This window comes from Zonotrichia albicollis, chromosome 2, assembly GCF_047830755.1.
Source record: "Zonotrichia albicollis isolate bZonAlb1 chromosome 2, bZonAlb1.hap1, whole genome shotgun sequence".
Classification (NCBI taxonomy): Eukaryota; Metazoa; Chordata; class Aves; order Passeriformes; family Passerellidae; genus Zonotrichia; species Zonotrichia albicollis.
Window position 1 is genome coordinate 60,786,482 of NC_133820.1, and position 22,926 is coordinate 60,809,407.

General features: G+C 41.6%; 1 protein-coding gene across 6 annotated transcripts in view; it reads left to right on the forward strand.

Moving 5' to 3' along the window:
* MTUS2 (microtubule associated scaffold protein 2) overlaps window positions 1-22,926 on the forward strand; it is a 276,305-nt gene that overhangs the window by 214,197 nt on the left and 39,182 nt on the right. For all 6 annotated transcript variants that reach the window (XM_074535281.1, XM_074535282.1, XM_074535283.1 and 3 more), the window contains 2 exons: window positions 4,860-4,958; window positions 10,006-10,214. In XM_074535281.1, the coding sequence (XP_074391382.1) occupies window positions 4,860-4,958; window positions 10,006-10,214 (308 nt within the window). The remainder of the gene's footprint in view (window positions 1-4,859; window positions 4,959-10,005; window positions 10,215-22,926) is intronic.

Here is a 22,926-nt window from a genome sequence, read left to right on the forward strand (position 1 = left end):
GAATTATTTGTTTTATCAGGTGTATATTTTCCTTTATTTTTTTAAACACCAGCTAAAGAGACTTTGTTATTTTAATACAAGAACAAGGCAACTGTTTTCAGACAAGACAATTAAATAGTTGTTATCCTTTTTTTCTAATCATATTGACTTCAAATTTGAAACAAACACAAAGGGAAAAGCACAAGATTTGGCACTTTTTACTTCAGGAAGTACATGGTCTTTCTTCCACATCTCCTTCTTTATTCAGTCATTCAGTGTCTCATAGATCACAGCTGAAGTAGAGAGTCTCTAGAGAGAATTAGACTGCTCTCATTCTACAGAAATCCATCATATTTCCAGCTTTGCTCATTTTGTCTCAAACAATGCGTGCAGGGATGTGTCATTACTCACCAAGGACATGACTAGTCGTGGGTATCAGGGGGAAAGGCAGAAGGAACCTCAGAGGGGCTCCCTGTCTCTGTGAGTGACTGAAGATATTTCCTTGGGTTTGGTTTGTTTTTTTTTTAAACTTGCAAACTGCATTAGTTAACTTATAAAATACTCCTGAGAACAGTTGGAATCCTTCTGAATGCAGGTACTCCCATTGAATTGTTAATGAGGTCTACAGCATGTTAGGATTTGTTTTGGAAGAAATGCTCAATGTACAATTTGTTAACTTGCTTTCAGTCTGAAGTATGAAAGCAAATTGAAGCCTATCCCAGTATAGTGGCTTTTGAAGACTCAGAAATGTACAGGCAAATACAAGTGCTGATTCTGCAGTGCTTGAGGAGATGTCTTGGATCAGGTGTCTTTTGCTCTGCTTCCTAGCATTCAGCACTGCCGGGGGAATGGAGAAGTGGCTTTGTTTGTCTGCTATTTTTCTAAGTGGTTTCTGGAATTTTTTGCCTCGTGTTTCTAATTATTTTGCATTTCCTCCTTTTGTTTCATTTGGAGCAGGCTGTGTGTATTAATTAGGAAATATAAATACCTTTACAGAACTGTGTGTTTAGAGGCCTTTTTCAAAAGAAAATGTTGTAAGCACACTAGCAGAGAAGACAAACAAATATTTGTGCTCATTTTTCTCTTATGGCCTGAAATATCCCTTTCTTTACACAAGTATAGCTTTTAAAAGAGGGGAAATGTTGAGAGATTTCTAACCTTAAATGGAATGTAGATTCACATAAAAATTAGTATTTTGTAGCTTTGATTACTGGCTACCAGGAACCTCATTGCATGAGCTCTGTCAGTGGTAGGAGGTGCCACAGCCTTGGAAGGTGTTCCAGAAAGCCTGGAAGTTAGTGGTAGCTCCTGAGATACCAGGAGATTTTTGCTAGGAAGCTCAGTGCTAAAAGCCCTGATTATGCAGGAATAAGGCCAATGCACAGGCATTTAACACAGAGCTAATTGGAATTCCATATTTCCAGTCGGTGGGCAATAACATTAAGAATTTGAATAAATTTTGTTCCAGATCAGACTTAATATACATTATAAAAGACGAATTTAGAAGAAAATCATAACACCTTTTGACATTTCAAAATACATATGGCAGAATATGATTTGAGGTTTTACACATCTTCAGGCCTGTAATAACAACTGAATAATGTTTTTCTTGTTTCCTGAGTTACCCTGGAGCATCAGACCTTTTTTTTGTGCATTTTAGTCTTTGAATTACTTTTCATACACTTCAAGCTAGAAAGGATCAAACTTTATAACCTCCTGCTGCACCATATTCTGTGCTACCGCACATTATGCTAATTACTACACCAGTGCTCTCCCTCAGATATTTTAAACTTGAAATTCTAAATTTCTGTGAAATGACAAAATCTGGGCCCAAACACTTGTAATCTAAAGATTTATTTTCCCTGCAGGAAATCAACATGTTTTCTGAATGTTTCTCTTTGAACCAGCTAACAGCTGTTGTTTCAAAAGACAAGAACAAGCCCCATTTTTAGAAAAGCATTCAGCTCAAGCTCTTATATGAGGTCTGATGCCAGGGATGGCGCTTCCCCTAAAATTTCCCTATGGGTGATGAGCTTAGCAAAACGATAACAGTTTGTTCCCGCCGACCGTCCTTCCTTTTGCCTGCTGTGTGCTTTCTAAATCCCTCTCCTCTAAGGAGGGCCACAGAGAGGCCACCAGGGCCCTCTTACTTGTGAAGGAGAAGTTGGATAATTGCTAGCTCCATGTGTCCCTGTGCCCTTCCCAGCCAGGCTGTGCTGGGCTCTGGCTCTCCCCTTGCGGCACAGCCCTGCTCCCTTGCCTTCTTATTGCACCGCTGCCCCACCACACCTCTGGAGCTCTCCCAGTCTTTCAGACTGAACAAGGCCACTCATCTTCCTCATTATTAGTCCTATTTATCTTTCCTTGCCCAGATATTTGTTTGCACCTTCTTCCTGCTGATCTTCCACTTTGCGGAGCCAATGTCCCCCATGCAGGTGCACCTAAGGGCAGCACCTGTACGCAGCTCCTATGCTCTGCACAGACCCTGCCCTGCCCTCTGCAAAATCCTGGGCTTCTTTGCTCCATTTTCTTTCAACCAAGCTCTAATTGGGCAACTGATTCTTGTTTTGTGCTTAAGGTCAAGAGGCTGAGTGAATCCCCCAGGTGTTCCTCATTGAAAATGTCTCAAAACCAAAAGCAGTTAATTATTTACATACCTGAGGAAAGCACACACTTTTCTCTACTGTTGTCTGTGTTTGGCAACTGATATAGCAAAATTTATGGAGGAGCTCTGAATATGGCCCATTTGTACATTATATTTTTATTTTGAAAGCCCCAGAAAAGCCAAAGCCTTATTACCTGATGCTTGAATCTATAACTATATAAACTATGTCTTATAAAACAAGCCCTGGTTTTGTCTCATAGCTGCTAGCTCAGGTTGGTCCTTAGTAATGAAAAGGCACCATAAACTTATTTTATGTCCTACTCTGTAGTAAAGTACAGTGTAATAGGGGGCAGGCACAGGCAATTTCTATCTTCAGTTGCTTCACTGTGTAAAGTATTAATCACAAAAGAGAATCTTAGCCTCAACATGTTTTATTTATGAACAGCAGAGAAAATGGAGATGGACAAAAGTAAAGGTATGAGCAAGTGTTCGGTCTTTACAAGCCCCTGACAGCTGATGGTGTGATTTGCCTATGAACACTGGAAGAGAGTCAAAGGGGGTTTTAGAACTTGTCCCATGCTTCCCTCCCACAAACAGTTGGAGATGCAGGTGCATGTGCTGTTTCCAGAAGCACTCTGCAAGCAAATGCTGAGAGACAGTGCTAGGAATTATGCAGCTCAGCTTCTGGTGCGTGGCAAATGCTGTGTCTGCAGCTCTCTGCATGCAAGTCCTGATGCAGGCAGAAGTGGAAGAGTGAAAGATGCATCAGAAATACACTGCAGCTGTGACTAGGTGTGGCTTTGGAGGGAGCAGAAAACTAGTAAAGCAGTAAGTGTCCCTCAAGATTATGATCCCCATAAGAAATTATATTTTTTTCCTGTTGTTGAAAGAGCCAGGTCACATTTGTATTAAGCAAAATGGAAGATAGTGTTGGCTTTTGGACTGCCTCTGCCATTAGGCACCACCAAGAAAATCTGATTTTTTCTCCTGCTTCAGATACTTCAGATTCTGTGGGACATTTTCCTCTAAGACATCTGTGAATATACTCATAAGAGAGGGGAAAGTCAATAAAGCAAACTTCATTTTCCCTCTAAAGCAAGTCATTTGCCTTAAATCTCTCTGTTTTTCCTGTGTATCCAGGTGCTATGACACAGCCCTTCAGACTAAAATGCAACCCTCAATAAACTCTAATGGTTAAAAAAAGGAAAGCAAACAGGAAACTACATTATTGTCCCTGGGGTTTGCGTTTTATTGCTCTTTTTCCTTACTTCTTTGATGAAAAATTTCTGCTTGAGATCCTGTGACTGTCAGACCATGGCCAAAGGAGCAGGGCAGGACCTCATGTTACAGCACTCAGCATGGTCCCCACAGCTATTTTTTTGATGGGAGCTGTGAGTGGGCAGGAGGAGCTGAGCTTGGGTGGCCCCTCTGGCTCTCAGAGGCAGTCGTGTCTCCCTGGTGCAGAGGCAGTGTCTGGCTGCAGGGCTCTGACAGCTGGCAGACCGTCCCGAGGCCCTGTCACTGCTGGGACACATAGCAACAGACACGGAGCTGCCTCTCTCAGAAATATTCCATGCCCTGGTTCATCCCACACTGGCACAGTGTCTTGTAGGTTTGTGCCCTGAATGTGCTTGCCCAGCTCTGTCCCTGCCAGGCTTACTGCACAGACAGACCCACGTTTGTGTCCAGGCAGCCACATCCAGCACAGCTCTGGCACATCCTGCTTGCTTCTGGTTCTGGCCTCTCTCTTCACTACATGAGACCACCTTGGAAAGCTGGTCTCCAGAAAAGGCAGCTTCCTTACCTGTGGAAAAGGTGACAGGGCAGGGGCTTGCAGGTAATTTCAGTCCGCTTTGCACAGTCCTGTTCTGTTTCTCCTGCAGCCCAGAATGGGGTTGCACAGCAAGGTGAAGAGACAGAACACAGCACTCAGAACAGATAGGATGGGTTGCCTGTGTAGCTGTTTGTGCCTTAATGGCATTTGTCATGGTACAGATGACTGGAAAGCCAAGGCAGTGTGTAAGGCCTTCTGTCCTTCTCTAGTGCTGTGCATGTCAGCTCAGCTGCACATACACAATAGTGGTTGCAGACGTGTCAGGTTGGCATCCAACCCTGAAGTGCTGTGTAGCCTCATTCTGTGCAGAGCCCAGGACATGGATTAGTGAAATACATTTTGCCATTTTGGTGTCTATCTTAGTGACACAGTTCTGCATATTATGAACAGAATTATAAACGAGGTGTCTTTCTACCTTTGATTTTTTTTTCCCTAAAACAGGTGTGAAGAAAGAAGTGCAAAAAGATCAGGATGCTAGCAGACCAGCTGTCTCATCCCCTAAGAAATCAGCAGTAACAGCCACAAAACTCCATTCACCAGGTATTTATGAACCTGAAAGCAGTGTTTCAGGGAAGATTTAAACTTGTTGACTTTGTATCTCTTGTTAACACACTCAAATCTGAGACCTACTATTGTTAAGTGAGGATTGATTGTGTCCAAGGTTCATTAAGCTGGCTACAGCAGGCTTTATCATAGCAATGCATGAGCTGAATAGACTTTTGTTCTCTTTGTTATAACCATGCAATCATCTCTCTTTCAAAGCAAAGAGTTGTTGCTATTACATGTTTAAGGGCAGAGGAATTTTTTTTATCATTACAATTTTCTTACATAAGAAGAGGACAGATACATATAGCAAAATAAAAGACATCTCAGAGAATTGCCTGGAGTGATAATGTATGGTTCAGCATCTACTCTTACCTCTATGCAGAGGCACTAAATTTGCTGGGGTATTTCTATGCATAATTGGAAAAGAGACTATCTATAGAAAAAGCCTCCAAAGTGCTATTGGGACATTATCAACTTATACCTCAATATTGGGCACAAGCACATGGTTTTAACATGTCTGAAGAATACCTTTCTTTATTTACTAAAACAAAGAGAACTTGTTTTATTTGTGTCTACTGAGTGTACATTAATAAATGTGCCTAAAGACTTTTGTGAGGCTGGCCTTTGCTTGATCTAAATTCTTCTGAAATGAGTGTGCGTGGTCCCACTGATTTCATTGTTTTTGCAGTTTATCTTCTGTTACCTCATTTTTAAGACTCTGCTTGAGTACTTAAAATGTCATCTCTACAGCTACGTGATACTTAAGTTATAACTGTGGGGGATAGAAGCCCATGTTGCTCCATTTGGTGGCAGAATATAAATAATGTAGAAGAGCTCTCCAGCTCCTATAACTTGCACCAAGAGTTTGTCCATTATTATTAAATTCAATTTTTATTCTTCTTCTTCTCAACCAACAAAATCAATAAAATGGAAGATTAAATTTAATCTTCCCAGGCACCCACAGGACACAAAATTCTTCTCCTTACAAAGATGCTAGAGTAAAAAGATGAACTTAACGCTGTCCTCTGAGTCATATAATTTACAGGCTATTTTGCACCTGGTGAGACCACAGAGAGATCCAAAGAATTTGTTGCAGAGAGTGCCAGACCAGAAGCTCGCCGGTGTTTATAACGGTGGGAGTCCAGTTTAAGAACCAGCGCTGATTGTGGCTGTAGCAGCGTGTTACAGCTCAGCTGATTTGCTTCCACTAGGATTACAAAGCAAAATGGAACACTGGAATATTTGTACAGTGTATTTGTATTGTCTTAAGGAGGTCTGCCTCTCCATGGGTGACTTAATAGTTTTCAAGGCCTAAAGTTTCGGCATATCCAATTCATAAAGCCTCAAAGGTTTCTTCATTCTTGGGAGAGGCTGAGTAACTGACCTCCATCCATCAGGCTGATTAAAAATTTGTTCAGCTTGCTTGTCTGCAATTAAGCCAATGTAAATTCCTTTGTCACTCTAAGGATCAAGTAGGAAAACAAACCTCATCTTCATTTATTTTTTTAGAGTAGCCTTTGGCATTCTTTGAAATAAGTTCAGCAATAACAGAGCAATAATGACAATTTTTTCACTTACTTAATAATTTCAAAAAATACTCAAAGCAGCCTTTGAGGAGGACATGCAGTGTAGCTGATGCTAAGGGGCAGTCACAGACTTTCTTCCATCAGAATCACAAGTCCCTGCATTATTTACACTTTTTGATGGGAGAGAAGGTGTCTCACAGGTAATTCCACCACAGCTACATCTGGCCATGAAACAGGTTCCAAAATTTCTGAGTGCTGTTTCTAGGCTGTATTTGCCTCTGTTACTGGCCTTCTCACATTCAGTTCCTTTTAATCAGTGCTGGGTTTTGACTGTTGGACACAAATTTTTTGAGCTTTGACTCTGAAGACTTGCAAGGGAGTTTTGAGATGCAGAGTCTTGCAGGGATCTGAGTTTTATCTTTTGATGCAATACTGTTCCTGAGATCTGTGTAGAGGAACAGGTGTCCATAGATGCTCTCCTTCCACTCCATTTTAGAATGGAGCCGGCGACTTCTGGCATCTGTCACTCCACAGAATGCTTGATAACAATTTTCTCTAAGTAATTTGCTCACTTTCCTTACCAAAATGTTGGAAATTGGACAGTGAAAAGGCGAATAAATTGCATTCCCCATCTAAATCCTCATGGACAGTGTTAATTATGAGTATATACTTGTTATGTCTCCCTAGTTCAAACACTCACATAGATAAAAAAGACTTGGGAGTCTTGAAGAGGATCAAAGGGGTACAGTGATTTCAGCACACACTGGGTCTGCCCCTCTGGTCCCCCCATCAGCAAAAAGGACATGAGGATAAGGGCCAGATTATTAATATATACCCTGTTTTGTGCAGAGCAACAGAAGAGAGACATCAATGGCAGAATAAGCTTAGTAAGCTGCCTTTCAGATCCAAATGAACTGAGAAATTCAGATTTATCCCTGAGGAGAATAGCACCATTTAATTTACAAGGACAGCTTATAATACTGACAAGGACAACACAGAGATGTGCACTTCAAATCTTCCAGTGAACAGGAAGGCTAGAAAGATGTAAGACTAAGCAACCTGACAGATTTCTGTTTTAATTAAAGACTGAACTGATTTCAAGGGCTTTCCCCTACACTTCTTCCTAAGCTTTCTGTTGTAACATCACTGTCTTTCTTAAACAACCCAAGATTTTTATACTAAAAAGACAGATATTTATGGCTCTTGCTTTTATGAGTTTCTTCTTTTGTGGTATTACCTACTGCACAGCTAAGAGGTATGAATGGAAGAGTCTGTATTTTCTTATTATTGCTCAAAAAAGTTGACAGGCCTAAAGTGACATAAAAATTGATAGAGGGCAATAGCTATGCTGCTTGAACTCTCCTAATGACAAAAACTCCTTGTGCTGTATTATTTGGGTCTTAGAATGACATGGCATTAGTCTTGACACTGCACAACATGTTATTCTTGGTCATAAATGCAGGTCATGGACACAAAGAGTTTCAAAGGGGTTTTTGCACTCGTAGCTCTTTGCAGTTGCACCACGAGATGCATGAAGACATGAGGGAGCATCTCTGCTGGAGCTGGCACCCTGTAAGCTTAGCCTGGAGCCAGGCTGTAGCTGACCATAATAGAAGATATGCTCCCAATGGCTCCACACAAGCTGGGGATCTGAAAAAGTAGGAATGCACTCCTGGGGCATTGCTCTGGGGAAGCCATTCTGTTCCCTTGTCTGGTCTTGTAAAACTGCCCTTAGGATCTATTTGCACACCCAGACCACAGCCTTGAAGATCTAAAAGATCTAAAGCATGTCTGACAAAATTACCTCTGGCATTTGTAATGCTCTGCTTTACAAATTGGCTCAGATTCATACCATCAGAGGCATCTCTGTGGAAGGATTCTTTGGCTTTTTAGGAAAGGGATAGGTAGTATTCATGGCAGAAGACTGTCTCCTATTACACTGATTGCTGCTGACTGGTTGTAGGCATGGTTTCTGTATTGTTTTCAGGAACTGGATACTACAAGACTATAAAACCACAAACTGTCCCCTTTTATCATATTATTTCACACACAACCTTTTCTACTAACACAGAAATGTTCCAGACCCATATCCACCACCTCTAGTAACACATGGGACAAAGGTGTCTGACTCGTATTTTCTCCCTCTTTCTTACTGACTTCAGCTTCTAGGGTAAAAGCTGGAGGATAATGGGAGGGTCTGTGGAGTACTGGAGGTTCCTGGCCAGTATTCAGGAATGAGCTAAAGACCATCAACTGAGGGGTAGCAAAAGGGTAGCAAGAAAGATTGAGGGTAGCAAAAAAAGTCACTAAGCTGTGCAAAGGTGATGCCCAGCTGGCCATAAATGTTTGCAGAGGAGAGTCCTCAGAAAGCAAAGAAGGTAAAGGCAGAACAGATTTTCCAAGCAGTGGCTTGAGCAGCCTGATACCACCAGAACACTGCCCCTTCTTGCTTCATAACTGGGTATATCTGCAGAAATGCATAGTTGACTCAAGCAGGATGTGAATTTAGGAAAAAAGTCCCATTTTCCTGAAGTGGCTTATCATGAGTAAGCTTGTGTTCTGGTGCTACTGATACAAATATGACGCTATACCCTAAACACAAGCTACACGAGTGCTTTCACATCTTTGTACAGCATCAGGCTTGCTTCAGGCCAACCTGGAGCACCTCAGAGAATCCAGAGTCTGTCTGGGCGTGTTTCTGCAGGCAAACCATGTAGTGATTCTGGTGTGATCAAAGATGCTGAGAGAGCAGCCATGCAGAGCCAGTGATGTAACTCTTGGGCATTGTGTGGCACTTGGTGGCACTTCAGTATGTATCTGCTAGATGCTGCAATTTTGGACACGTTGTAAAGGTGAGAGCAAGAGGAACTCTCAAGGTAGACTGCAGTATTGTAGATAAAAAGCGATATCTCAGTAGCAAGCAATCCATGCTATGTTTGCATTCAGGGAGGGACAACTCCAGCCCCACATTGTCCTGTGTAGAGGCAAAATGAAATCTGCAAAGGCAAAGGAAAACTGGCACCTCTGTCGAGTCACCAGGCTGGGGTTCACATGAACAAAGAAACCATGTGTAGAGTAGAAATGTCACCTAGCTGTTTTCCACAGTATCAATAAGACCTGGAAGTGCCCATTTTTCTCTCACTGCCATTCAAGAGAGATGCAGACCTCTGTTTCTTATAGATGTCTAGCAGAGGTGAAGTGCTTCCTTCCTCTAACAACCTCAGTTCTCAGTGATACACTCTTAGGACAGCTCTCCTCAGCTTATAGAAGACTTTCAGACTCAGAGCCTGAGGTTGAGCTTTGGCCCCTAAAGAAACATATTTCACTATGCTTTTTTTTTTTTTTTTTTTTTTTTTTTAAGACTGGAAGTTCTGTGTGAGTGCTACAGACCCTTTTTTCTTTTTTTTTTCTTTTGTAGGGATGAGTCCCAGAGGCCATAGAAACACATAAAGGTCATGTCTGTACATGTAAACTATGTGATCTGAATGGTCTTTTCTTGCCCCCCTCCTTTGCAGGACATTCCAGGCAAAGGCCAACCACCCCAAAGAATGGATTCTCCCCCAAACCAGGGGAGGGGCGAGACACTGAAAAGCAGTTGGTTCAGAAACTGAAGGAAAAGTGCGATGAGCAGTCCCGGCAGTTAATCAATATCCAAGATGAGCTTAAAAGGGCCAGCTGTGGCTTTGATGTCTTTGCTATAACAACACAGTACTTTTACAGGCAGGTAAGTGCAATGGGTGCTCCTTACCACTGTAAAGATTCTTTGCCTTTACACCTGTCACTTGCCCGAATTTATTCCATGGTCACTGAAAATTTGTTCTTGGGATCAAAGCATGTAATTTCTTTACAATTATTATTATTATTATGAGAAGGGGATTCAAATTTCATAGAATTATAGAAAGGAAAACTGCAATGACAAAGGAAATCTGGTACCTCTGTTACGTCACTAAGCTTTGGAATTGAGTGGCCAAAGAAATTGTGTGTTAAGTGTAGATGTCATCCAATCTGATATGTTCAATAATTTGATCCCATATATTTGAAAAAAAGGGTGTAGTAACTTGGAAAAGGAAGAATTTTAAATTAAGTATTTGTGACAAGCAGGGGTTTTAGGAGTAAAGGAGATGCAAGAAGGCCCAGTCTCTGATTGCTAGAGCTGGAATGGAAAGTGTAACTGGGATATTAATACTTGTGAGCAACCAAAACTGTTAGATGAAGGAAGTAACTTGATTTCCCACCATAATTATCTACTCTTCCTGTTCACCATGAATTGGGCAGAGTGTCCCTGTCACAGGGTTGCCACTTCCTGAAGATGTTATGATAACATTATCTCAGCATGCAGAAGATTACACGCAGCAGGTATAGAGAACATAAAGAAAATGTTGCTGGTAATTAGAGAACCTTATTTATTCACTCAAGTCAAAATGAATGCATTTTAAGACAACCAAAATATCCATTAAAAACTTGAAGGTTTTGCTTGTTTCAAAAGCTGTTTAGTGATCTAGGAAATGTAGCTGGATTCTGAGGTCGTTCACACCAAGCCCATGTATTTTATGACATTCCAAGTCAAGCTAGTGTCCTGGCTACCTTGTAAAACAGGCAGACAATCACCAGCAGTAGGAATCTTGATGGCCTGTTTGTCTACTTTTGGAAGAGACAAGAATAAATTTTCTGTGTTAAATGGGAGAAAGAAAAGCAAAGAAACAAAACCTAAACTAACTCAGTCTTTAAAATTCTGAAATACTTTATTTAGTTTTGAGGGTTTTTATATTAATGGGAAAGGTTACCTTTGAAGAAATAACCACGGTTCACACACTTTTCCCTAAGTAGGAGCTGATCTTGCCAGAGAAGATTCACTGAACTGAAAAAACAAGGAGTTTTTAAAATGTCCTAAATATTTTAAATACCTTCCCAGGAGATCTTCCTCCTCTATTTTTCTTTAGACTTGACATTTCTGTATTTCAGGACTTGTTAGGTATTTCTAAACACTTTTGGGTGGGTTTAGGCTTTTGTTGTGTTTTTTGGGGGAGATTTTTGGTTGGATTTTTTTTAGTTTGGTGGTGTTTTGTCAGGTATTTTGTTGTTGTTGTTTTGTTTGTGGTTTTTTTGAGCTGGCTGTGGAGTATCCTTGTTTAAATCAGAGGGAAATAAAAAAGGGCAGAGAACTGTCAGCTCGGCTTTGTGCATTGTCCACTGGGGAGAGGTTTTTCATCACATGCCTCATTCACATTGGCTGAAGGAACTCTCATATCTCCTTCATCTCCTCTGGATATGTTTTAAATGAGAACAGCTGCTGGAGCTGAGCTTTGAGATGACTGTTCTGCTGTTGGTGCCTGTTGGATCTGTCCTGAAAATGCCTCCTAAATTGAACAACTCAGGTGTCTTTATTTAATAGCATCCTCTCCAAGTCTGGCCAAGCATAGCTGCACCTCACATTCCCAGCTCCTCTGTATTTCTCAGGCCAGCTGGGGATTGCAGTAATGCCCCTCTGAGTGCCTGAAGGTGAAAAATAACACACCTGTAGAATTTAAGCATCTTCAGGTTTGGGCAGGATTAGATGTAGATTTGTTCCAGATCCATGCAGATGTGGTACCTCCTTTAGGAGTATGGCTGCCTTAGGCTCCATTTTTAGTGCATGCAGACATGTGAGCACTTCATGAAGACTATTTAAAGCACAAAAGACCTGAATTTCTGCTTGAGTCACTCGCCTGTCTCATCTGAGACTTCCAGGGAGCAGTAAGGCTGCTGCACTCTTAAATTCAGTGCTAAAGCTGGGAGCCTACATACAGTGGCACAATCTGGGACTACTCAAGCAGTTGTGTAACTGGGCACTCATTTGTCTTGCAACATAGACACAGGCTTACAAGGTTTTGAGTGTCATTCAAAAATGCAATCTGTAGACATTTTCTGAAGTGGCATTATTGTCTGAAAGCTTGAGCAAAATTGAGTTGGCTGTCTTTGGGTTTGGCTGTCTTTGGGTTAGGGCAGCATGGGAACAAATAAACCAACTTTTCACATGATAAAAATAGTAACAGTTGGGTGTATCTGTTGCTGAGAACCCTGCAGACAAAATGATTGAGGTCTGAGTGGAACTGCAGTTTAGCAAAGGAAAAACATTCTTTTGATAAAAAGGCCTTATTCCCAAGAAGTTTGAGGTTGATTTGTCCTAGCAGTTCCACTCTTGTGTCTTCTATTTTGATGCTGGGGAGCCACTTCTGGACTGATAGTAGTTTGTGTCCAATGTCTCTCTCTCCTTACATCACAGCAAAATAATGTTCAAAACATAGATTTTTCTCAGATTTGGACCTAAATTCTGTTGTAAAATGTGCTCCTACACAGTGAGGACAGGACTGAGTCTTAAAAACAGCCTAAGGACTAGTGTAGGTGTAAGTAGGTGCAAGTGGGCCCATGTCTATAGCTCTCTTGTCTTGCTCACACTGTTTCTCTTCTCTTTCCAAAGCTGAGGAAAGCACCAAGGCAAGTGGTCCAACAGACATGTTTAGCTGTGTAGAAAGAGAGTGTTGTATGTAATAAAGAGTGTTGGACCGCACCACCAGTTTCTTTGAATGCTTTAAGATTACATAAATTATATTTTCTTATCAGTTTTTGGATTTGTTTTCTGACTGTTTCAGACCACTGCTGAATGGTATCCTGGAATAATCTCTCTTCCTCAGCTGAAAATGCTCTTAATTGGCAAGATTCTTTTAATTGGCATCTAGAAGTGCACAACATGTAGCAGTATTTAATGCAGACCCATTAAATGCCATTTAAACCAATTTTCTATCCTTGGGAAAAGCCTAGGCAATCAAAGCAGGTGATAACTGAGGCAATAGATGTAAAAGATATTAAAGCAGTGGTTCTGACATAAGCATGAAAATTAATGATTGCAGTGCCTGTGCAGAGCATGGCTTTTAATTATTATTTAATTAGCAGATGTATTAGCTTAAGACCCTCGTATATGCACATGACTCTTGTTGACTTTTGGAACTGCTTCAAACTGATTCTGAAGAGGAGCAGATTAAATTTGTCCTTAAGGTCGTCAGGTGTTCCTCCTGCCGATACAGCCCTTGTGCTGTGCTGGTACGGCAGGGTGAACAACTGGCTGAAGGGAGCTGGAGTGACACCAGGAGGACGTTTTAGAGCCATTATTTCCAGAGCCCTGGTGTGGATCACTCCTGACCTGCTGTGGCTTGTTGACCCAGTGATAGTGGCAGTCCTGGCCCAGTGTCAACCCTGTTCAAGAAGCGCCGGGCCGTGATCTCGCTTGGAAGTGGTAACAGTGCCATCTAAAGGGGAGTAACCCAAAGTGACAGATCCGGGAGAGAAAATCTCTCTGGACAGAAAAATAAATCCTTTTTCATATCTCTAGTACACCGTAGAAGTGTTTGTGTTGAAACTGGGCTAATGGCTCTCTGCAATCCAGCCTGCCCCAGCAGGCAGAAAGTGCAGTCCCAGGCCTGCCTCTGAAATTTCAGAGCAGGACTCCACAGCTCCAGTGCATGAGGAGAAGGGATCCTTTCTGGGCTGCAGACCTCCAGGGTGGGAGCAGGTGAGGGAAAGGGTTATGCTGGAGTAGTCCATCCTGTACTCTGCTTGGGCCTGGAGCAGTTTCCAGACCTGCAGCATGGCCTCTTGATATGGTTTTCGTCAGGGGAGAAACTCCTCAGGACAGGTGTGGGAAGTGGATTTGGTTTTGTCTGTGGGAAATGGATCTACAAATCCATCTCCCACAGACAGGTCCCAGCACAAGTGCAGCTGGATGAGCTAGGAATGGAGGAACCACAGAGATGTCCTGAACAAGAGTTGGGACAACACTGCAGTGTTTGGTGACAGAACTTTATATCAACCAGGACTGGGAAAGTGTCACCAGTAACCAGAGAGTGAGAGTGTGTGTCTGCACATCTAATCATGGCTATACAATATTGTATATATAATATACACATATAATACATTCCAGAATGTATTACTACATTCTTACTATTCCAGAAAAGTAAACACGCATGCGAATATCCTGCAGAATCCAGGATGGGCAAGAAAAACCTTTTTCCTTATTTGAATAATGAATTGGTGTTTGCTAGTGTGTCTTATTGAATGTCCCTGTCCTGTGAATGGACAATATGCCACCCAGTGTCATGTGACATCCTTGGCCAGATGCTAATGACCACTTGTGCTAGAGGCAAAATTGGTCATGCTGTTTATAAGTTGCTTGGCACTTCCCACCACTGCCTCCAAAATATTAATTTGGGCTAACATTTCAATGGATTATCTCAGGCTAAGCTGAAAATTGTTTTATTTTCACAAATGTCTTAGAGAATCAGTTCAAGAGAAATATATCTATTGTTCATGCCTGGTGCTGGCAGAGTGGTAAGAAGCCAGCACTATCAGAAAGATTGACCTTCTGGCTTTCAGGGGTAATGGTTTCTCAACATTTGCAAAATATGTTTGAATTTGGCCCAAGAATAGTCCTTAGAAAAGTGCCAGTCCTCCCTCCCCACTATTACAGTTAGGCTACGTGTCCTGCAATTCATTCTTTTCATTGCTCCTGATGAAGACCAGAGCAGTCAGAGCAGCTTAATATTTTCATTCTGTATCCTGAAAAAAAATACACTTCAGTCTCATCAAACACTGACAGTTTAGGGCTATGTATCAAAAACATTGTATTGCAAGGAAAACAAAATCTTTGTTTACTTGGGAGGAAAAAAAATAGAAAGAAGCTCTGTCATCATTTGGAGCTTCCTGAACTGATTTTTAAGGAGAAAAGCACAAAGTTTGGTATGTGGGGCTATTAGTTATGGTAAAACAGGGCAGTAAGAATCCAGAAGTGTACTCCTTTATGTGCAAACATTACAATAAAAGCTGTGTAGATGGCGTGGGACCTGCAGGCCACTTACACATGATCAGTCTACCCAAGGAATGCATTGGGGTTTGTGAAATTAAGGAAATCACCTTCTGCAGGCCCCCTGCTTATTTGCTGTGTATGCTAAAAGTCAGGTAAAGAGTAGGTGAGGTGCTATAGGAAAAGGAACCTTAAAGAAGCTGAGTACCTCTCCCCTCCTCATCCTTTGGGATTCTATACTGCTTCCAGACAGCATGGCCAGCTCTGCTTCAGGCCCTGCAAAACAGAAGGAAAAAGGTGTAGGGAACCTCATGGCTTCTCCTTGTGTCCTCAGTGACCTTCTTAAAAACACTGCTGTGACAAAATTGTGAATTTCAGTTTTGGAAGGTGGAAGAATACGCTTCCCTGGGAAGCACTGGTTTAGTTACATGGCCTTTTTTTGGAAAAAAAACCCCAAACAAATTAGACTATGTTTGTATCTGTGGCTGGAGACACATAAATGGAGACACTTGGCTAGTTATGCATAAATATTTTAAATTTTGAGATAAAAAAGAAATAGCCCCAGGCATTCTAATGTTCCCCTTGAAGAGTTTTAAATGGCCATTAAAAATTAAAGGCCTCTTTATTTACATGTTGTCCTTGAAGAGAAATATTTTTAGGATGCGTGCCAAGCATCAGGTAAAAGTGGATTTATTTTCTCCTTTTGTTTGTATTATTGATCTCTGTGTGAGCAAGTAACTTTGACAGCCTTGATTTTATACTACATTTGGAGGAAAAGCACATAAGAGTCAGAAGTGTTTCTTGTGATGCTGGCAGCCTCTAGGGTGGGTATTTGTCTGGGCTTGAGGGATTTGGCAACACATTGGAAGCAGTGGGAAAAGCAGTGATGAGTAGTAGGGTGCAGTGCTACTGTGGCCTCTGATCATGCAGAGGACAGGGAAAACCCAAACCACAGCACTTTCATGCTGTTCCTTAGGTTCAGCAAAGGAGTCAATGGAAATGTGTACCTCTTTTGAATTCCATGCATTTCAAATTCCTCTCTTACAGCAAAGAGGAAATATCCTCAGAACAATCATTGTTTGCTTTTTTGGTGTTTTGTTTATTGGAGGTTTCTTCCTTTAATTGATTAATTGATTACTCCCCAGAGGCATTCTACCAAGATTTCTAGCAGGAATGTAAGAGAACAAAGGCTCTAAAATTCAGTGCAGATCAATAGGTGCAAGGTTCATATATGAAAGTATTAATCACACCAGAAACCAAAGAATTTTTCTGTTTCAATGTGGGAAGAGACAAATGAAATTTACCAAATGAAAATTTATAGATACCTTTCAGGAAGTGAATAAGGAAACCACAACTCTCTCATTAGCAGTGGAGTGGACAGGACCTGGCCTGTCCAGGTGAGAGGGATCCCATCCTCTCTTTGGGAGTCAAAAAGCAGAGCCTCCATTCAAAAGCAAACTTTTCAGCATATCTCTTATTTTACACACATATCTGTGTGCATAAAGTATTTATAACAAGACCAAATGTCACTCTTTAAATTTGCTGTTAATGAGGGCACCATGCCTCAGCTCACAGATAATCTTCAGAAGTCATTTCAAAATGAAATTTTTGAACAGAAGTCTAAGGAAGGTTGGAATCAGCCTAGAGAGAGGTCAAATACTGAGTTCCCTCCCAGAAGAAGTGACCACTGAGTAACTTGACACATATTTATTTGCTGGTGGCTACTTCTCAGTAATGTGTCCCTCTGGAAGATCCAAATTCTTCTTTCCTATGTGGCCAACTTCAAGCATCACCTAATCCCTCATTCTGATGCCCATCACAGCATCCCAGGAACTCTCCTGCCCCCAGATACACACTCATGGCCTTCCCTACCTTTTCCCTGCTGGGATTTTCACACTTCTGGCAGCAATACTTTTTTTTGGTGGTTTTACATCCCCCTCAGGTCAGTGGCACAGCCATTAATAAAGACATGCCCAGTAATGACCTATATGTGCATTATATTAATATTGGCAACAATGATCAGTGCAATAGAACTTCAGCTTTTTCAAGTGATCTTAATACTTCTGCAGTATAAAAAAATTACCAATTTATTATTCATAATAAAGGTCTGGCAATGCTAAATGTGCATCAAACCAACTATGTGCCAGCTTTTTAATTGCAGGAATATTAGGGTTTTTGCCATCACAAAACATAAAGGTTAGCCTCACTTAAAAAAATCAATTTTTTATCTTCTTATTTACCAGTGGAATACAATCTGTTTAAGTTAACATTAGCTTGTGTTTAATCAAATTACACAGAACAAAGAACAAAAAGATAATAGAATTGAACTGGGTTTGTTGAAAACAGAAAGCACTTGGCTGACTCAATGTATTCCTCTTTGTTAATATTTGAGTTCTATATCGCATTCCTGATAGAAATGAAGACATTCCAATTTTGTTATTCCACAGTCATCCCAACGAGTGCCAGACATTTTGAGGATGACACAAAAATGACATCCCAGTCCTGGAGCATTTAACATCTAAATAGGCAAAAGCCTGATGAAAACTGGTGTGTCAAAGTAACTTAGTCTGGAGATTACCATATATTTAGTTTCTTAGGGGATTTATTTAGGAAGATGGGCAGGTGTTTGTGTGTGGATACACAACATGCATGCACACAAGCACACTGTGCTGTGTGTTCTGCTTTCAGAGACCCTCTGGGAAGAGGATCTGTGTTTCCAGTGGCTGTATGGGGGATAGGGCTAGAGCACCAGAGGGCCTGGCATCGCCTGCAGGGTCACAGTGATGGGCACTCCTGGATGAGGACTGGACAGTGAGATGTCCTGCCAGTGTGTCACCCAAGTGCATGGGTGAGGGCAACCAAGGAGTCCCAGCAAACCCACGTACAGCAGGAGGTGCAGAGGCTGCAGTGGTTGTGTGCATGCAGCTCTGTGAGCTGTAGAAGAGAGCCCAGTGAGCAGTTTCCCTTCTGCAGACAGCGATACTCCCACTGTTCATGTTTATTTACACCAAACGGATGTGATGAATATTTTAGATCCCACACAGGTTTGTCCCATCTGCCCTTGTTGGTGTTCCCGTGGTGCAGTGAGCGCACGGCTCCAGGCAGCTGCAGGGACGAGCAGCAGGACGTGTCCTCAGCAGCACTGCTGGGCTGATGGCTGCTTCTCAGGCAAACAGGCTCCACAGCTACTCTTATTACCACACTCTCATTACATCTGTGGGGGGAAATTGGCTGTATTTCTTCCTTCATTTGTTTGGTTGGGGTTTTTTAAATTGCTTAGTGCATTACAGTCAATGAATAGACCCAGAGTGATGCTTCTCCTCCAGGGACACACATATTGAGTATGTGCACATGGATTGTACAAGAAGCCCTGGCACCTTTGGTGTGCAGGCTGGGGAGTACTGGGGCACTGAACTTGGACCTTATTTGAGGCTGGAGGTGCCTTTGTACACCTGAGCTTTGGTACCCCAGGCACTTGGCTGCATGCTGCAGGAGCACCCTTTTGGTCTCACAGCTCCTCAGTTCTGTGTCTTGGCTTCCCCCAGAGTACAGAAAGCTGTTTTTCCCCTTCTTCTGGAATATTGCATCACCTGGCACATGGGACATTCTTCCTGTGCCTGACATAGGCACTTTGCTCAGGCTGACCCTTAGCCTGGGGGATTGGCCTGACCACAAGACACTTAAGTAGTGATCCCTTCAGCAGCTGACAGCTGGCTGCCTTTCTGGAAATGGCTTTTGAAGCTTGTTGGAAAAACTTGTGTAATGGTGAGCTGCCTGCTTTAAGCTGCCTCACACTTAGCAGCCAGGCAGGAGGTAAGCACCAAGGCAGGCTTGTGATAGGCAAAGCTCCCCAGCCCTCTGGAGAGGCAGTGACAACCCACAGATAACATGCCTGTTAGGGAAACATATGCTTCATAGGTGTGAGTGTCTGAGGAGTTATTCTGCCCTGGAAAGTAGAAGGAAAATGTTTAGGAGGGACTGGATTTTGTCCTGATATCTCTGCATTTCCAGTGGGATCCATGTTGCAAAAGAAAAAGGTTTTGGGATTTCTTTCTGCTCTGACTGCAAAAAAACAGAGATCATCTCCTGATTTGGTACAAGTTTCCAGATATTTGGCCTGATTTTTTTGCTTTCACCTCTTGATAACAGGTATTCTTAAAAGCAAACACATTACAAAGGAGCATAACATAGTCAAAGCAATGGCTAAATGCATGAAAAAGATTAATTTAGAAATAAATAGGGAACAGTTTGGTATATACCATATATTTATATAGGTGCCATTCCTATATAATGCTTGAACTTCTTTCCCATAATCCCATAGTCTTCTTTCCCATAATTAGAATATCTTCTGTTTCATGTAAAACTCAATTTCACCAATCTTTAGTTAAAATGAAGTACTAGAAGTTGCTGAGTGTTAGATGCACTTAAAAAAATGTTCTGTCTTCTTTCCCCTGCCCCAAAGGCATTTTTAAATGTCATTTGTAGAAAGACTTCAGATTATTTACTGTGTTCCCTCACCACTGCATACTCTTAAGCTAGAACACTCTGCTGATATAACTCCCTGTCTCTCCAAAATTACTGTGCAGTCCCAGGGGGTGACAGGGTAAATATCACAAGTCCTCTCATGCAGATCCATCAGCAGATGCATTCGGAGCTGACGCACAAGGGGGACTTTGCAGCAGTGTAGTGGAACTTTCCCAGTTGATCAAAATTCCTGGCAGATGTGAGGTTGTTCCAGTGCAAAGCAAGGTTTGAAAATACAGATATCCATGACAAATATTTCACCTTATGTGTGTCAAGGCCGTGTGCCACGTCTGCAAAAACCTCTTGTATAGACACGCTGACAGAAATGCAGCACTTCCTTTATGAGTTCTGATTTGATCTTCAATTTTTCAAGTACAGTTTCATATCTCCTTTGCAATCCATGTGGATTGTGGTTACAGATTTCAACAGCTGGAGAGCCACATATTTGATGAGTGGAGTGCAAGCTGCCTGCACTTTTGAGCATGTAAAACCGACAGGCACACATTCCCACCGCACTGGTTTGAGTGATGGATGCAGCAAAGCCAGGCTGAAACCAGCTTTCTCTGGAACTGTGGTCTGGCCATCAGCTGGAAGGGAGTAACCCCCAGGAGTAATTATAGTTTCTGGTGTCAGCACAAATCAGTGTGGGCTCCTCTGCTCCTCTGTGAACATGTGCTAAGAAAAGCTGTCAAGATCTTTGGGTGAGTGAGCAGAGGGGCAGCCAGTCAAAGGGAGGCAGTGACAGCACCTGCGTGTTCAGCACTGGGGAGACTGATACTGAATATAGACATTGAGCACTGCTGCTCACACATCTTCAGAAGACAATGAAAAAATGGGGAGGAAAAGAGACAAGTGATAAGCAACTCTGACATCTGGAAAAATCCCTTTTTTGTGAGAGACAGCAGAGAACTGTTGGTTTGTTTGCAAAAAAGGGCAAAGTGGATGAGTGCAGAGCAGGATAATTCTCATAAGGAGGTACTGCTGTGTACCAGAAAGCACTTTCCCCCAATCTGGAGAAAGTTTAGCAGAAATCTCTGCTAAACTTTTGCAGAAACTTTGCAGCTTCAACACATGAAGGAAGCACATACTTTTAGGAGTAGAGATGATCAGTTATTAGAAGAAACCACTTTGAGAAGAGAAAGTAAATCCACACCTTCATGTCAGCAGTTTGCCAATGTGTGCCTTTATAGAGGGGATATTTTCATCAAATGTAGTTACAGAACAGCAACTGTGTAAAATATCATGTCCTGCAATTAAAAAATCATACTATTTGATTGAACCATTCCTTTGTCCTTAAAGTCTACTAAGTTCTGTAGGCAGCAAAAATAACTTGACATTTAATACTTGGTGGTGCAATACATGTTAGAGGGGAGATGCCTATTTTAAAGTTAGAAGCCTTTTTCAGATAGATATTAAGATGAATTTTCCATGCAGAACAGCTTTTCATCACACTCTCTAATGCAGGGTAACTTGCTCCTTCTTCTGAATTTTCTGGCAATAATCATGGCTCGATGCAGGATCTAGATTAGACAGACCATCACTCAAAGATATATATATAAATGGTAATTATTGTGTTCCTAGGACATTTTTGCTATCCTTTCAAGTGGAAAGCATATTTCCTTGATACTGCTTCTGTGTCCTCACAGCCATCCAAGAGTATGTATCTGCACTTTTGGATCATGTACCCAATGCACAACCCGTCTCTTGCTTAACCTCCTTTAAGGTCTGAGCTGTCTGGTTCCAGAAATGAACTCTAAAAGGTTTCAGCTGCAATCCTCCTGAAGTTCTCTGGCCTTGCTCTCACGCTGAGAACTAATTCACGTGCAGCTTCCTGCAATCACTTCTCACATGTCGTAACTTCAGAAGGTGGTGGTGTGGTTATTATAATGATTCGAGAACTGTTTATCATTTATCATTTATCATTTATCATTTATCATTTATCATTTATCATTTATCATTTATCATTTATCATTTATCATTTATTAAATCCAGCTCTAGCTACAAAGGGGTTAGTATAAATGATGCATTTCTAAAATGACTTCTGAAAATCATCTGAGTTATGTTTTCTTTGTGTAAAAACCTCCCAAGCCACAGCTGATAGTTTGAATTCTCATTATTGGTGGTAAGTACAGTACCTCTCAGCAGAGCACTGAGAATCTTTCCAGTAGGAGAAACTTGGTCCGTGTAAACTTGCTGGAATATTTTGCCACTGACATTGCTGTCATAGAATGTCAGCACTTGTGCCTTGCTCTGCTTGGCCTCAAAGTACAGCAGCTTGAAGTTGTCACTGGCTTTGGCCCAGAGTAACTCGGGAGTGGAAGAGAGAGGATTGTTGGGAGAAGGGAACATTTCTCTGCAGAGTTGATTTAAGAAAATGGCTATCTGCTTGCAGCTACTCAGAGGTCTGGAATTTAGATATAGCCTTGCAGGGGATGTATTCCTGGGGAGAGAGCGGGTGAGGAGTTCAGTGAAAACATGCATTTTTCCTTGTGATCTTGGTGCATAAATGATATTTCATATGAGGAAGCATGAATTCCCTGACAGCAAGAGCTAGTTCATTTGGAATGCTTACTTTGTACTGTTCCAGACATCAAGAACTAGAAAACATAGTAATGAAGCATTGTTCTCTCATGAATTTTAATCCATGGCCTTGCAAGCTACTGACACTATGATACATGTAAGGCTACACTTGCAGAAATAACAAAACTCTGAAGGAATTCTGTTTAGATCCTCACATTCTTTTTTTATGAGAGCTGAATTTAAAAAAAGAGTCGTCTGGCTGGGCTCTCTCACTTGAGAAACAAAGGGCATGTAGTCTGTGTTAATTTGTTAAATTCTAGAGTAAACATTCTATTAATCCAAATATGCAATAGCCTAATTGTACAGTTGAAAAACTATATTTAAAAAAACCATTTGCTTCCATATAAATTGCCTGAGGATCATTTAAACCTCATGGTACTGACTAATGCACAAAATGTGAAACCTCACTGTAAATCCAAGGGAAATTGCCATTCTGGGGCCATCTGGCATAACTTTCAGCTCTAGCTGAGTCATCTCACTGAAACTCATTCCTGACTGC